At 51.2% G+C, this 17,972-nt stretch overlaps 1 protein-coding gene across 2 annotated transcripts in view; it reads left to right on the forward strand.

Moving 5' to 3' along the window:
• The window catches only part of tektl1 (tektin like 1), a 111,283-nt gene that overhangs the window by 63,532 nt on the left and 29,779 nt on the right, over window positions 1-17,972 (forward strand). For both annotated transcript variants that reach the window (XM_072475368.1, XM_072475367.1), the window contains exons 2-3: window positions 5,895-6,556; window positions 8,377-8,481. In XM_072475368.1, coding sequence (XP_072331469.1) covers window positions 5,912-6,556; window positions 8,377-8,481 — 750 coding nt within the window. In that variant the 5' untranslated portion in view covers window positions 5,895-5,911. The remainder of the gene's footprint in view (window positions 1-5,894; window positions 6,557-8,376; window positions 8,482-17,972) is intronic.

Below are 17,972 nucleotides of genomic sequence, written 5' to 3' on the forward strand. Positions count from 1 at the left end.
GGGCGCCGCCATCTTGGATGGACTCCCAGGACCCCAGCTCGGCTGACCACACACTGCCCGAAGAGAACACTCAACCGCTGCGATTAGCCTCGGTGACTCTGGATCAGTCCCAGCCTCGAACACTCTCAACTGCTACAATGATTATATTTATCAGCGGGCACGAGACGTCCTGCCTAATCGACTCTGGAAGCACGGAGAGCTTCATACACCCCGACACGGTAAGGCGCTGTTCTCTCCTCGTCCACCCCGTTAATCAAAAAATCTCCCTGGCCTCCGGTTCCCACTCAGTAGAGATGAAGGGGTTTTGTGTAGCAAATCTCACAGTCCAGGGAAGGGAGTTTAAAAATTACCGGCTCTACGTCCTTCCCCACCTCTGCGCGGCCACACTCCTAGGTTTTGACTTCCAGTGTAATCCCCAAAGTCTAACTTTCAATTCGGCGGCCCTATACCCCCCTCACTGTCTGCGGCCTTGCGACTCTTAAGGTCGACCCGCCTTCCCTGTTTGCGAACCTCACCCCGGATTGCAAACCCGTCGCCACCAGGAGCAGACGGTACAGTGCCCAGGATCGGATCTTTATTAGGTCAGAGGTCCAAAGGCTACTGAGGGAAGGAGTCATTGAAGCTAGCAACAGTCCCTGGAGAGCTCAAGTAGTGGTGGTAAAGACCGGGGAGAAGCATAGGATGGCCATCGACTAGTCAGACCAACAACAGGTTTACGCAGCTGGACGCGTACCCTCTCCACCACACATCCGACCTGGTAAACAGGATCGCTCATTACAAGGTCTTCTCCACGGTGGATCTTAAGTCCGCCTACCACCAGCTCTCCATCCACACTAGTGACCGCAAATACACTGCCTTCGAGGCAGATGGGCGGCTCTATCACTTCTTAAGGGTTCCCTTCGGTGTCACCAACGGGGTCTCGGTCTTCCAGCGCAAGATGGACCGAATGGTTGACCGGTACGGTTTACGGGCAACATTCCCGTATTTCGACAATGTCACCATCTGCCACGACCAGCAGGACCACGACACCAACCTCCGAAAATTCCTCCAGACCGCAAAGATCCTTAACCTTACATACAACAAGGATTTTTGCGTGTTTAGCACCGACCGCCTAGCGATCCTCGGCTACGTAGTGCAAAATGGAGTTATAGGCCCCGACCCTGAGCGCATGCGCCCCCTTATGGAGTTCCTCCTCCCTCACTGCTCCAAGGCCCTGAAATGCTGCCTAAGGTTTTTCAGTTACTACGCCCAGTGGATCCCCAACTATGCGGACAAGGCCCGTCTCCTGATCCAATCCACAGCTTTTCCCCTGTCGATAGAGGCCCGCCAGGCCTTCAGCCGCATCAAAACGGACATTGCAAAGGCCACGATGCAAGGCTTCGATGAGTCCCTCCCCTTCCATGTCGAGAGCGACACGTCTGGCGTAGCTCTGGCAGCCACCCTCAACCAAGCGGGCAGGCCCGTGGCCTTCTTCTCACACACCCTCCATGCCTCCAAAATTCACCACTCCTCAGTCGAAAAGGAGGCCCAAGCCATAGTAGAAGCTGTGCGACATTGGAGGCATTACCTGGCCGGCAGGAGATTCACTCTCATCACGGACCAACGGTCGGTTGCTTTCATGTTCGATAATGCACAGCTGGGCAAGATAAAATACGATAAGATCTTGCGGTGGAGGGTCGAACTCTCCACCTACAACTACGAGATCTTGTATCGTCCCGGGAAGCTAAACGAGCCTCCTGATGCCCTGTCCCGCGGCACATGTGCCAACGCACAACTGGACCGCCTCCGAGCCCACCACGAGGACCTCTGCCACCCGGGGGTCACTCGCTTTTTCCGCTTTATCAAGACCTGCAACCTGCCCTACTCCGTCGAGGAGGTCAGGACAGCCATCAGGAATTGCCAAATCTGCGCGGAGTGCAAACCGCACTTCTACCGGCCAGAGAAAGCGCACCTGATAAAGGCTTCCCGTCCCTTTGAACGCCTCAGCATAGACTTCAAAGGCCCCCTCCCCTCCACCGACCGCAACACGTACTTCCTGAATGCGATTGACGAGTACTCCCGGTTCCCATTCGCCATCCCCTGCCCCGACATGACCGCAACCACCGTCATCAAGACCCTCCATAGCATTTTGCACTGTTCGGGCTCCCCGCCTACATACAGAGTGATAGGGGGTCCTCCTTTATGAGCGACGAACTGCGTCAATTCCTGCTCAGCTAGGGCATCGCCTCGAGCAGGACGACCAGTTACAACCCCCGGGGTAACGGACAGGTAGAGAAAGAGAACGGAATGGTCTGGAAGACCGTCCTACTGGCTCTACGGTCCAGGAATTTCCCAGTCTCCCGCTGGCAGGAGGTCCTCCCGGATGCCCTCCACTCCATCCGGTCACTGCTTTCTACCACAACCAACCAGACACCTCACGAACATCTCCTTGTCTTCCCCAGGAAGTCCTCTTCTGGGACCTCGCTGAAGGAATCTAATAATTGATAGGATCTTAACCTGTCGAACTACGCCAAGTTTGGGGGAAGCTTAGTTGATGAATCAAGTCCTGGCGCAATACGACAAGTTGTAAGATTTGTAATATTTCTTGACTATGTCAAGTTGTTTGATTCCTTGTATTATTCGACTGTGTATAGTTGAAGGAATTTATATCATCTCTGCTATTCGGTTATCAGTAGCACTTTGCGAATACTGGAACTCAGCAGAAATTTGCAGTATAAACTCCTCAGGTGCCAAAAAGAATTGTTTTATTTGTAGTCGCTTGATTACAATTTGAAAGTCATTTAAAAGGCAATTCGTAGACAATTCGAAGCTTTCAGAGAATTACAGACATTATCTTTCTTTGCTTAGGCAGACAGCTCGAAAGTAACTTTTAAAAGGTCAAAGTCTGGTAATGAAACATGAAGAGAGAGAGAGAGCTAATCTTCAGCTAAACTCAAACTCAAAGTCAAAAGTGGACTAACATCACTGACACAGACTGGTAGACTGACAGACTGACAGAACCCCCAAAAGACATCTCTAAAATGGAGACTATAAAGGACAAAACTGACTAAACTAACAGAAAGACAACACAAAGACATCTCCTCAACACACACCCCCAAAGACAATACACCTAAAAACTAAACTGGAGACTAGAATCAAAGGCAAAAACTGACTAAACTAACAGAAAGACAACACAGCACAACACACCCCCAAAGACAATACACTACAGAGACAATACACAACACACTTTCAAAGACAATAAAAACCTAAAATGGCGGGGAGAAACTTTTCAGTTATACACTTTCATATCTGTCTTAAGTCGTCTAATTACACCCCAATATAATCCTAATTGGTTTGGGTTAGACTCAAACACATTTGATTTGATGGCAAGCCGTCCATCTTCAATGTGCAACATCAGCTTTTCTGACCTAGCTGTTATCTGCATTGTGAACAATGGTGCCTTCATATTGCTGTGTATTCAATCCCTTGGCCTTGACAATTAGCACAAGCAGTGTCAAATTATCTTGCAACTGTGCTGTTTTAATGTCACACTGACTCTGAAAATATGCATTTGCCAGAACAACGGACCTCAGTAAAAGTGAATTATGCTGTATAAATGGGTATTTAAAACTGGGGCTCAACATTTATGCTTAAACAGCTATCTTTTACCTATGCTAGTTGTATTCGAAATACCTGGCTTCTACACTCGCTCCCGACCTGGCTGGCAGCTCCCGGACCCATCCTGCTCCGAAAACAGGTGCGGGCGCACAAGTCGGACCCGTTGGTTGAGAGGTTCCATCTTCTCCAAGCTAACCCCCAGTACGCATACGTGGCATACCCCGACGGCCGACAAGATACGGTCTCCACGAGATCTGGCGCCCGCCGGAGCCCCACGCACACCACAGCCACCAGTACCACCCTCCCCACCCCCCCCCCCCCACCAGGGCACCTTACAGGAGGATCGGTCCTTCCGCCGGCCCCGCCTAGGCCCCCCCACCCACCGACGCACCCCGCAGGCGCTCCCTTCCCAGGTCAACCATTTTCTCCACCAGCGCCGTCGAGGGGTGTTGAAGCTCCCACAGAGACCGAGGCCACGCTCCCAGAGTCACAGACGCCCGAGCCTCCACCGGAGTCACCACCGAAGCTCCGACGATCACAGAGGACGACCAGGGCCCCCGATCGACTGATTGCTTCATTTTAAATTGTAAATTTAAATCATAAATTGTAAATAGTTAATAGAATTGTAAATAGTTCCAAAATGCTGTACGGAGATATTATGGTATCTCCATAACTAATTCTACCATGTTGCCATGTTTGTAGTATCAGGCCACCACGCCCGCTGGACTCTTTTTTAACAGGGGGTGAATGTGGTAGTCTGTGTAGAGGTATTACGGTACCTGGTAATGCTGGAACACCATTGGTAGATATTGTATGCTTCCTATTGGTCAAGCTGTACGGTAGCTCCGCCCTGCTAGGAGGGGTATAAGAGCCCGTGCCGCCCCAGCAGCCTTCATTCTGTACCTCAGCTGCTGGGGGAAACATCTAGCTTATTAAAGCCTTCAGTTGGACTACAAACTCGCTTTAGTGGTCATTGATCGTGCATCAAGTACCAGGAACCAGGGGGAGAGAGAGTGAGTACCAGGAACCAGGGGGAGAGTAAGTACCAGGAACCAGGGGGAGAGAGAGTGAGTACCAGGAACCAGGGGGAGAGAGAGTGAGTAGCAGGAACCAGGGGGAGAGTAAGTACCAGGAACCAGCGGGAGAGAGAGTGAGTACCCGGAATCAGGGAGAGAGAGTGTGAATACCAGGAACCAGGGGGAGAGAGACTGAGTACCAGGAACCAGGGAGAGAGAGAGTACCCGGAATCAGGGAGAGAGAGAGTACCCGGAATCAGGGAGAGAGAGAGTACCCGGAATCAGGGAGAGAGTGTGAATGGCAGGAACCGGGAGAGAGAGTGAATGACAGGAACCTTGTGGGTGAGTGTTGGGGGCGGTGGGTGGTGTGAAGTGGGACATGGGGACTGTTGCACCAGGAACCAGTTGTGGCGGCTTGGGGTGTGCGTTGTGGTTCAGCAGGCTGGAGTGGGGAACAATTCTAGAATCGAGGGGTGAGTGAAGAGAATGAGTGTGGATGACAATAGCCATCCCAGGGAGATCAACCTGGATTCCGGGTAAAAGTGGGAGACGGATGGTGGTGGCGGTGGGTATGTTGGGGGGGAGTGGCAAGAGTTATGGGATGTGGGCATTCCATGGGCCATCCCTAAACACCCTCGAACTGAATGGCTTATGAGGGCCATTTCAGAGGGCACCTCAGTGTCAATGACATCCAGCGCCAAGGACCTGGGTTCGATCCCGGCCCCGGCTCACTGTCTATCTGGAGTTTGCACATTCTCCCTGTGTCTGCATGGCTCGCACCCTGCAACCCAAAGAAGTGCAGGTGAGGTAGATTGGCCATGCTAATTGCCCCTTAATTGGCAAAAAAATTAATTGGGTACTTTAAATTTATATTAGAAAAAAAGAGTCAACCACATTATTGTGCATGTGGAGACAAGGCATCCCAGATAGAATGCCCAGAAGGGGCACTAGCAAACCAGATGGGTTTTTACGAAAATCGACAATGGTTTCAGGGTTATTTCACCATCTGCCATGGTGGGATTCGAACCCGGGTCCCCAAAAGCATTACACTGCCTCTCTGGATGACTAGCCCATTGACAATAACACTATGTCATTGCCTCCCCTTGTGTGGCAAGGGGGCAGAGAGTCTCTGAGTTACCGGATGCTCTGTGGAGGGACTGAGGTTTGTGTGTTGTCCCTGCCCTCTCCTTCCCACCCCCCCCCCTCTCCACCAGCTTCCCCAAGCCTCACTCCTGACTGTGCTACAACTGAAAATCTTTTCCTTTCTTCCTCGTCTCCTAGGCCTGACCGGGTTGAAGATGGAGTGGAAAAGCGTGAAGGTGCCCGCCGCTGCCATCGGCCCCAAAGCCTGGCGGGAGAGGGCCATCAAATCGGTGGGGTTGGCTGAGGCGGCCATCGAGATCACGGCCCACCGTTACCAGGACACCCCCTTCCGCTCGGCTACACTCTTCGAGAACCAAGCTCGCCGCCTGGCCCGGAGAAAAGGCTGCAAGTACCTCCCGGGGGAGCTGTCGGAGAACCCGGAATCCCTGTCCAAGTACAAGTCCCGGCAGGAGAGGATCCAAAGGGATCAGGAAACCGTGGAGGAGGCCAAGAAGAACGTGTGCGAGGTGAAAGCCGAGAAGGACGTGAGCTCTGACATCCTCTACAAGGTCCCCGAGGGCACCGACTCCGGTTGGGGTTTCAAGGTGGAGATGGAGCTGCTGCCCTTCCTGCGTGACCTGTGTGCCATGCAGAGCAATGAGCAGATTGGCAGCTATACGCTGCAGACCCGCTCGGTCATCGGCCACCTGTGCGACCAGATCAACCGGATGAACAGTGAGATCTTCAGGCTCAAGGAGACCCGGGACAGACTGCGGCTGGCACTGGCCGATGTCCGCAAGGGCCTGGTGCTGAACCGCATGACCAACAATATGCGGAAGATGAGACCCATCTTGGAGCGGGTTAGTGGGCCCATGGAGTGTCGCACCCTTAGAGCCACAGGATGGTTACCGCACAGATTTGGTCCTTTTTAAAGTCATCCATAGTTGAAGCAAAAGTGATACCGGGAAGTTTGGGAGGGGGTGGGGGAAGAAACTTTATTTTGCAGCGAGTGGTTAGGGTCTGGAATATGCACTGCCTGGGTGTGTGGTGGAGGCAAGGTTCAATCAAAGCAATCATTGTTTTAAAAATTTAAAGTCCCCAATTCGTTTTTCCCAATTAAGGGGCAATTCAGCGTGGCCAATCCACCTAACCTGCGCATCTTTGGGTTGTGGGGGCGAAACCCACGCAGACACGGGGAGAATGTTCAAACTCCACACCGACAGTGACCCAGAGCCGGGACCGACCCTGGGACCTCGGCGCCATGAGACAGCAATGCTAACCACTGCGCCACCGTGCTGCCCTTCAATTGAAGCAATCATAAGTGAACCAGCTGTTCCCTGCAAGGGAAGAATGTGCAGGCTTATGGGAGCGGGGCAGGGAGGCGGAGAATAGCACTGAGTGAGTTGCTCGTTTGGTGAGCTGATGCAGACACAATGGGCCAAATGGCCAACTTAGTGCTGTCATGATTCTGTGATTCAGTGTGCCATGCGCGGTGGTCTTTCAAGACCGATTCTGCTCGTCCAAATCACCCAGTCAGCCTTCCCCTCTCCGCGGAGAACGTCCTCAGCATTCCGACCAATCCCCGCATCTCTGGAATAATTCTCGCCATGTTTTCGTCCCCCTCTCGCCCTCTCCAAAGCCTTTGCGACCTTCTGAGAATATGGGGCGGGATTCTCTCAGCCCGGGGCCAGGCCAGAGAATCGCCGCGACCGGCACGAATCGCGGCATGCCGCCCCGACGCCGGGACGTGACTCTCCACAAAGCGGGGAATCGATGCCATTGCCGCCAACATGGTCGGGGGGCGGGGGGGAGCGCTCTACGCAGCCCCCCAGGTGATTCTCGGCCTGGGATGGTCCGAGCGGCCGTAGCAAAAATCCCAAGTCCCACCGGCGCCGTTCTAACCTGCTCTCAGCCGGCGGGACCTCGGCGTGGAAGGGTCCGGAGGCGACCTGTGGTGGGGCGGGGAGGGGGGTCTGACCCTGGGGGGGTCACCTGGCCCGCGGTCAGGGCCCACTGAACGGCGGGCCGGCCTCTCGTGCTGGGGGCCTCCTTTCTTCCGCGCTGGCCCCTGTAGCCCTACGCCATGTTGCGTTGGGGCCGGCGCGGAGAAAGGAGCCACTGCCCATGCGCGCACCCCACGGTGCCCAGCTGACGCCGGGATCAGCAGCTGGAGCGGCGTGGGCCGCTCCAGTGCCATGCTGGCCCCCTGTAGGTGCCAGAATTGCTGGTCCTGCGGCCATGTTGGCGCAGGAAATGTGACTGAGTTCGGCCTCATACAAGAGTACGGTTCAATAGCAGCATGGAGAGAGATAAACTGATCCCTTTAACATGGGGAGAGAGGAGCTGATCCCTTTAACATGGGGAGAGAGGAGCTGATCCCTTTAACATGGGGAGAGAGGAGCTGATCCCTTTAACATGGTGGAGAGGAGCTGGTCCCTTTAACATGGTGGAGAGGATCTGATCCCTTTAATCTTATGGAGAGTGGATCTGATCCTTTGGTGGCGTGAGGGGAGCTGATCCCTTTAACGTTGCGGGAGAGAGGTCGGAGATGATGCTTTGAGAAGGAGATAGGGCCGGAGGAGATTCTCCCATTTTGCTCCAAGCTCCCACAGTTTTCCGTGCACTATTGTGTGTAGCCTTTTTTCGTTGCATTGATCTGGCCCATTGTTGGTTTCTATAGGAACCGGATGGAGCAGATTTGTTGATTGGCCTGGAGAAGACGCATCTGCAGGAGATCAAACCAACCATGGAAGCACCACTGCACACAATAAAAGACATACTCCAGGTTAGCTGGTGGAGGGGTGGTGGGAGGCTTGGGGGTAGCTGCCTGGGTTCCTAATTGTAATTCCTGGAACAATCCACACAAATCACAAATTCCCGTAACAGCCTCCCCGAACAGGCGCCGGAATGTGGCGACTAGGGGCTTTTCACAGTAACTTCATTGAAGCCTACTTGTGACAATAAGCGATTTTCATTTCATTCTTCAAGATGTTCTCCTTGTTTTGTTTTTCGATCCGAACTTTCCTGGCAACCTTCAGCGACACCTTTCAATGATGGCGGTATTAAACCAATGTGATTGCCTCTGAGTTGCCCACCGTGATTTCTCTAGTTGCATAAAACCATCATTCACCGTCACAACAGAGCAATTACCAGCTACTTTAGTGGAACCAGCAGAACAATTAAACAACTCCTTTGGCTCTGTTGTCATGGAGGAAGACACAAATAACTTCCCAGAAATGCTAGGGAACCGAGGGTCGACTGAGAAAGAGGAATTGTAGGAAATTAGTATTATTTCAAAGTATAGTGCTGGAGGAGTTACTGGGACTGAAGGTCGATAAATCCCTAAGGCCTGATAGTCACCATCCCAGGATACTACAGCTAGTGGCCATGGAAATAATGGATGCATTGGTTGTCATCTTCCAAAATTCTGTAGATTCTGGAACAGTCCCAGCAGACTGGAGGGTGGCAAATGTAACCCGCTATTTAAAAAAAGAAAGTAGGGAGAAAACAGGGAATTACAGACCAGTCAGCAGTACTAGGGAAAATGCTTGAGTCTTTTATGAAGGATGCAATAACAGGACACTTTGAAAATATCAATGGGATTAGATAAAGTCAACATGCGTTTATGAAAGAAAAATCATGTTTGACGAACCAAATGGAATCTTTTGAGGACGTAACTTACAGAATAGATAATGGTGAACCAGTGGAAGTGGTGTATTTTGATTTTCAGAAAGCTTTTGATAAAGTCCCACGTAAGAGGTTAGTATGCAAAATTAAAACACATGGGATTGGGGGTAATGTATTTGCATCGATTGAGAATTGGTTTGCAGTCAGGAAACAGAGTAGGAACAAAATGGATCTTTTTCAGAGTGGGAGGTGGTGGCTTGTGGGGTACTGCAGGAATCAGTGCTTGGACGCCAGCTATTCACAATATGTATGATTTAGAGGAGGAAACCAAAGCAATATTTTGCAAGTTAGCTGATGACACAAAACTTGGTGGGAATTTGAGACACGAGGAGGATGTTAAGAAGCTTCAAAGTCATATCGACAAATCGAGTGAATGGATAATTACATGGCAGATGCTGTGTAATGTGGATAAATGTGAAGTTACCCCCCCCCCCCCCCCCGCCCCTCCCCTCCTAGACTGGTTCCTGGGATGAGGACAGATTGAGTCAACTGGGCCTGTATTCATTGCAGTTTAGAAGAATGAGAGGAAATCTCATTGAAATATAAAAAATTCTGACGGGGCTGGACAGACTGGAAGCAGGGATGTTGTTTCCTCTGGCTGGGGGAGGGTCTAGAACCCGGGGTCACAGTCTCAGGATACGGGATGGGTCCTTGAGGACTGAGATGAGGAGAAATCGCTTCACTCAGAGGATAGTGAACCTATGGAATTCTCTACCACAGAAGGCTGTGCAGGCCAAGTCACTGAATGTATTTAAGAAGGAAACAGGTAGATTTCTAGACTACAAAGGTGTCAAAGGGTTTGGGGAGAGCGCAGGAGTGTGACGTTGAGATAGAAGGTCAGCCATGATCATATTGAATTTCGGAGCAGACTTGAAGGGTGGATGGCCTCCTCCTGCTCCTATTTTGTTTCTATGATTCATGAACCTGGCACGTTACCACCTTCTCAAGGGAACAAAGGGGAGGGCAGTCAAACATCAGCCACATTATTGATGGCAACATCCTGAGAATGATTATTTTAAAAGAAACATCAGATGCAGCACAGGTTTAGAAACAGAGAACACTGTCCAATCAAACACCTCCAGGACAGGTACAGCACGGGGTTAGATACAGAGTAAAGCTCCCTCTACACTGTCCCCATCAAACACTCCCAGTACAGGTACAGCACGGGGTTAGATACAGAGTAAAGCTCCCTCTACACTGTCCAATCAAACACCCCCAGGACAAGTACAGCACAGGGTTAGATACAGAGTAAATCTCCCTCTACACTGTCCAATCAAACACCCCCAGGACAAGTACAGCACGGGGTTAGATACAGACTAAAGCTCCCTCTACACTGTCCAATCAAACACTCCCAGGACAGGTGCACCACGGGGTTACATGCAGAGTAAAGCTCCCTCTGCACTGTCCCCATCAAACACCCCTGGACAAGTATAGCACGAGGTAGATGCAGAGTAAAGCTCCCTCTGCACTGTCCGCATCAAACATTCCCAGGACAGTTGCAGCATGGGGTTAGATACAGAATAAATCTCCCTCTACACTGTCCCCATCAAACACTCCCAGGACAGGTACAGCACGGGGTTAGATACAGAGTAAAACTCCCTCTACACTGTCCCCATCAAACACTCCCAGGACAGGTACAGCATGGGTTTAGATACAGAGTAAAGCTCCCTCTACACTGTTCCATCAAACACTCCCAGGACAGGTACAGCACAGGGTTAGATACAGAGTAAAGCTCCCACTACACTGTCCAATCAAACACCCCCAGGACAGGTACAGCACGGGGTTAGTTACAGAGTAAAGCTCCCTCTACACTGTCCCCATCAAACACTCCCAGTACAGGTACAGCACAGGGATAGATACAGAGTAAAGCTCCCTCTACACTGTCCAATCAAACACCCCCAGGACAGGTACAGCACGGGGTTAGATACAGAGTAAAGCTCCCTCAACACTGTCCCCATCAAACACTCACAGGACAAGTACAGCACGGGGTTAGATACAGAGTAAAGCTCCCTCTACGCTGTCCAATCAAACACCCCCAGGACAAGTACAGCACGAGGTTAGATACAGAGTAAAGCTCCCTCTACACTGGCCCATCACACACCCCCAGGACAGGTACAGCACGGGGTTAGATACAGACTAAAGCTCCCTCTACACTGTCCAATCAAACACCCCCAGGATAGGTACAGCACAGGGTTAGATACAGAGTAAATCTCCCTCTACACTGTCCAATCAAACACCCCCAGGACAAGTACAGCACGGGGTTAGATACAGACTAAAGCTCCCTCTACACTGTCCAATCAAACACTCCCAGGACAGGTGCACCACGGGGTTACATGCAGAGTAAAGCTCCCTCTGCACTGTCCCCATCAAACACTCCCATGACAGGTACAGCACAGGGTTAGATACAGAATAAAGCTCCCTCTACACTGTCCCATCAAACACCCCTGGACAGGTACAGCATGGGGTTAGATACAGAATAAAGCTCCCTCTACACTGTCCCATCAAACACCCCTGGACAGGTACAGCATGGGGTTAGATACAGAATAACGCTCCCTCTACATTGTCCCCATCAAACACCCCTGGACAAGTACAGCACGAGGTAGATGCAGAGTAAAGCTCCCTCTGCACTGTCCGCATCAAACATTCCCAGGACAGTTGCAGCATGGGGTTAGATACAGAATAAATCTCCCTCTACACTGTCCCCATCAAACATTCCCAGGACAGTTGCAGCACGGGGTTAGATACAGAATAAATCTCCCTCTACACTGTTGTATCAAACACTCCCAGGGCAGGTACAGCACGGGGTTAGATACAGAGCAAAGCTCCCTCCACACTGTCCTATCAAACACTCACAGGACAAGTACAGCACGGGGTTAGATAGAGAGCAAAGCTCCCTCTACACTGTCTCCATCAAACACTCCCAGGACAGGTACAGCACGGGGTTAGATACAGAGTAAAGCTCCCTCTACACTGTCCAATCAAACACTCCCAGGACAGGTGCACCACGGGGTTACATGCAGAGTAAAGCTCCCTCTGCACTGTCCCCATCAAACACCCCTGGACAAGTATAGCACGAGGTAGATGCAGAGTAAAGCTCCCTCTGCACTGTCCGCATCAAACATTCCCAGGACAGTTGCAGCATGGGGTTAGATACAGAATAAATCTCCCTCTACACTGTCCCCATCAAACACTCCCAGGACAGGTACAGCACGGGGTTAGATACAGAGTAAAACTCCCTCTACACTGTCCCCATCAAACACTCCCAGGACAGGTACAGCATGGGTTTAGATACAGAGTAAAGCTCCCTCTACACTGTTCCATCAAACACTCCCAGGACAGGTACAGCACAGGGTTAGATACAGAGTAAAGCTCCCACTACACTGTCCAATCAAACACCCCCAGGACAGGTACAGCACGGGGTTAGTTACAGAGTAAAGCTCCCTCTACACTGTCCCCATCAAACACTCCCAGTACAGGTACAGCACAGGGATAGATACAGAGTAAAGCTCCCTCTACACTGTCCAATCAAACACCCCCAGGACAGGTACAGCACGGGGTTAGATACAGAGTAAAGCTCCCTCAACACTGTCCCCATCAAACACTCACAGGACAAGTACAGCACGGGGTTAGATACAGAGTAAAGCTCCCTCTACGCTGTCCAATCAAACACCCCCAGGACAAGTACAGCACGAGGTTAGATACAGAGTAAAGCTCCCTCTACACTGGCCCATCACACACCCCCAGGACAGGTACAGCACGGGGTTAGATACAGACTAAAGCTCCCTCTACACTGTCCAATCAAACACCCCCAGGATAGGTACAGCACAGGGTTAGATACAGAGTAAATCTCCCTCTACACTGTCCAATCAAACACCCCCAGGACAAGTACAGCACGGGGTTAGATACAGACTAAAGCTCCCTCTACACTGTCCAATCAAACACTCCCAGGACAGGTGCACCACGGGGTTACATGCAGAGTAAAGCTCCCTCTGCACTGTCCCCATCAAACACTCCCATGACAGGTACAGCACAGGGTTAGATACAGAATAAAGCTCCCTCTACACTGTCCCATCAAACACCCCTGGACAGGTACAGCATGGGGTTAGATACAGAATAAAGCTCCCTCTACACTGTCCCATCAAACACCCCTGGACAGGTACAGCATGGGGTTAGATACAGAATAACGCTCCCTCTACATTGTCCCCATCAAACACCCCTGGACAAGTACAGCACGAGGTAGATGCAGAGTAAAGCTCCCTCTGCACTGTCCGCATCAAACATTCCCAGGACAGTTGCAGCATGGGGTTAGATACAGAATAAATCTCCCTCTACACTGTCCCCATCAAACATTCCCAGGACAGTTGCAGCACGGGGTTAGATACAGAATAAATCTCCCTCTACACTGTTGTATCAAACACTCCCAGGGCAGGTACAGCACGGGGTTAGATACAGAGCAAAGCTCCCTCCACACTGTCCTATCAAACACTCACAGGACAAGTACAGCACGGGGTTAGATAGAGAGCAAAGCTCCCTCTACACTGTCTCCATCAAACACTCCCAGGACAGGTACAGCACGGGGTTAGATACAGAGTAAAGCTCCCTCTACACTGTCCCCATCAAACACTCGCAGGACAGGTACAGCACGGGGTTAGTTACAGAGTAAAGCTCCCTCTACACTGTCCCCATCAAACACTCCCAGGACAGGTACAGCACAGGGATAGATACAGAGTAAAGCTCCCTCTACACTGTCCAATCAAACACCCCCAGGACAGGTACAGCACGGGGTTAGATACAGAGTAAAGCTCCCTCAACACTGTCCCCATCAAACACTCACAGGACAAGTACAGCACGGGGTTAGATACAGACTAAAGCTCCCTCTACACTGTCCAATCAAACACTCCCAGGACAGGTGCACCACGGGGTTACATGCAGAGTAAATCTCCCTCTGCACTGTCCCCATCAAACATTCCCAGGACAGTTGCAGCACGGGGTTAGATACAGAATAAATCTCCCTCTACACTGTTGTATCAAACACTCCCAGGGCAGGTACAGCACGGGTTTAGATACAGAGCAAAGCTCCCTCCACACTGTCCCATCAAACACTCACAGGACAAGTACAGCACGGGGTTAGATACAGGGTAAAGCTCCCTCTACACTGTCCAATCAAACACCCCCAGGACAAGTACAGCACGGGGTTAGATACAGAGTAAAGCTCCCTCTACACTGGCCCATCAAACACCCCCAGGACAGGTACAGCACGGGGTTAGATACAGACTAAAGCTCCCTCTACACTGTCCAATCAAACACCCCCACGACAAGTACAGCACGGGGTTAGATACAGACTAAAGCTCCCTCTACACTGTCCAATCAAACACTCCCAGGGCAGGTGCACCACGGGGTTACATGCAGAGTAAAGCTCCCTCTGCACTGTCCCCATCAAACACTCCCATGACAGGTACAGCACAGGGTTAGATACAGAATAAAGCTCCCTCTACACTGTCCCATCAAACACCCCTGGACAGGTACAGCATGGGGTTAGATACAGAATAAAGCTCCCTCTACACTGTCCCATCAAACACCCCTGGACAGGTACAGCATGGGGTTAGATACAGAATAACGCTCCCTCTACATTGTCCCCATCAAACACCCCTGGACAAGTACAGCACGAGGTAGATGCAGAGTAAAGCTCCCTCTACGCTGTCCAATCAAACACCCCCAGGACAAGTACAGCACGGGGTTAGATACAGAGTAAAGCTCCCTCTACACTGGCCCATCAAACACCCCCAGGACAGGTACAGCACGGGGTTAGATACAGACTAAAGCTCCCTCTACACTGTCCAATCAAACACCCCCAGGATAGGTACAGCACAGGGTTAGATACAGAGTAAATCTCCCTCTACACTGTCCAATCAAACACCCCCAGGACAAGTACAGCACGGGGTTAGATACAGACTAAAACTCCCTCTACACTGTCCAATCAAACACTCCCAGGACAGGTGCACCATGGGGTTACATGCAGAGTAAAGCTCCCTCTGCACTGTCCCCATCAAACACTCCCATGACAGGTACAGCACAGGGTTAGATACAGAATAAAGCTCCCTCTACACTGTCCCATCAAACACCCCTGGACAGGTACAGCATGGGGTTAGATACAGAATAAAGCTCCCTCTACACTGTCCCATCAAACACCCCTGGACAGGTACAGCATGGGGTTAGATACAGAATAACGCTCCCTCTACATTGTCCCCATCAAACACCCCTGGACAAGTACAGCATGAGGTAGATGCAGAGTAAAGCTCCCTCTGCACTGTCCGCATCAAACATTCCCAGGACAGTTGCAGCATGGGGTTAGATACAGAATAAATCTCCCTCTACACTGTCCCCATCAAACATTCCCAGGACAGTTGCAGCACGGGGTTAGATACAGAATAAATCTCCCTCTACACTGTTGTATCAAACACTCCCAGGGCAGGTACAGCACGGGGTTAGATACAGAGCAAGGCTCCCTCCACACTGTCCCATCAAACACTCACAGGACAAGTACAGCACGGGGTTAGATACAGAGTAAAGCTCCCTCTACACTGTCCAATCAAACACCCCCAGGACAAGTACAGCACGGGGTTAGATACAGAGTAAAGCTCCCTCTACACTGGCCCATCAAACACCCCCAGGACAGGTACAGCACGGGGTTAGATACAGACTAAAGCTCCCTCTACACTGTCCAATCAAACACCCCCAGGATAGGTACAGCACGGGGTTAGATACAGAGTAAATCTCCCTCTACACTGTCCAATCAAACACCCCCAGGACAAGTACAGCACGGGGTTAGATACAGACTAAAGCTCCCTCTACACTGTCCAATCAAACACTCCCAGGACAGGTGCACCACGGGGTTACATGCAGAGTAAAGCTCCCTCTGCACTGTCCCCATCAAACACTCCCATGACAGGTACAGCACAGGGTTAGATACAGAATAAAGCTCCCTCTACACTGTCCCATCAAACACCCCTGGACAGGTACAGCATGGGGTTAGATACAGAATAAAGCTCCCTCTACACTGTCCCATCAAACACCCCTGGACAGGTACAGCATGGGGTTAGATACAGAATAACGCTCCCTCTACATTGTCCCCATCAAACACCCCTGGACAAGTACAGCACGAGGTAGATGCAGAGTAAAGCTCCCTCTGCACTGTCCGCATCAAACATTCCCAGGACAGTTGCAGCATGGGGTTAGATACAGAATAAATCTCCCTCTACACTGTCCCCATCAAACATTCCCAGGACAGTTGCAGCACGGGGTTAGATACAGAATAAATCTCCCTCTACACTGTTGTATCAAACACTCCCAGGGCAGGTACAGCACGGGGTTAGATACAGAGCAAAGCTCCCTCCACACTGTCCCATCAAACACTCACAGGACAAGTACAGCACGGGGTTAGATAGAGAGCAAAGCTCCCTCTACACTGTCTCCATCAAACACTCCCAGGACAGGTACAGCACGGGGTTAGATACAGAGTAAAGCTCCCTCTACACTGTCCCCATCAAACACTCGCAGGACAGGTACAGCACGGGGTTAGTTACAGAGTAAAGCTCCCTCTACACTGTCCCCATCAAACACTCCCAGGACAGGTACAGCACAGGGATAGATACAGAGTAAAGCTCCCTCTACACTGTCCAATCAAACACCCCCAGGACAGGTACAGCACGGGGTTAGATACAGAGTAAAGCTCCCTCAACACTGTCCCCATCAAACACTCACAGGACAAGTACAGCACGGGGTTAGATACAGACTAAAGCTCCCTCTACACTGTCCAATCAAACACTCCCAGGACAGGTGCACCACGGGGTTACATGCAGAGTAAATCTCCCTCTGCACTGTCCCCATCAAACATTCCCAGGACAGTTGCAGCACGGGGTTAGATACAGAATAAATCTCCCTCTACACTGTTGTATCAAACACTCCCAGGGCAGGTACAGCACGGGTTTAGATACAGAGCAAAGCTCCCTCCACACTGTCCCATCAAACACTCACAGGACAAGTACAGCACGGGGTTAGATACAGGGTAAAGCTCCCTCTACACTGTCCAATCAAACACCCCCAGGACAAGTACAGCACGGGGTTAGATACAGAGTAAAGCTCCCTCTACACTGGCCCATCAAACACCCCCAGGACAGGTACAGCACGGGGTTAGATACAGACTAAAGCTCCCTCTACACTGTCCAATCAAACACCCCCACGACAAGTACAGCACGGGGTTAGATACAGACTAAAGCTCCCTCTACACTGTCCAATCAAACACTCCCAGGACAGGTGCACCACGGGGTTACATGCAGAGTATAGCTCCCTCTGCACTGTCCCCATCAAACACTCCCATGACAGGTACAGCACAGGGTTAGATACAGAATAAAGCTCCCTCTACACTGTCCCATCAAACACCCCTGGACAGGTACAGCATGGGGTTAGATACAGAATAAAGCTCCCTCTACACTGTCCCATCAAACACCCCTGGACAGGTACAGCATGGGGTTAGATACAGAATAACGCTCCCTCTACATTGTCCCCATCAAACACCCCTGGACAAGTACA

This window comes from Scyliorhinus torazame, chromosome 14 (genome assembly GCF_047496885.1).
Source record: "Scyliorhinus torazame isolate Kashiwa2021f chromosome 14, sScyTor2.1, whole genome shotgun sequence".
In the NCBI taxonomy this organism is placed as follows: domain Eukaryota; kingdom Metazoa; phylum Chordata; class Chondrichthyes; order Carcharhiniformes; family Scyliorhinidae; genus Scyliorhinus; species Scyliorhinus torazame.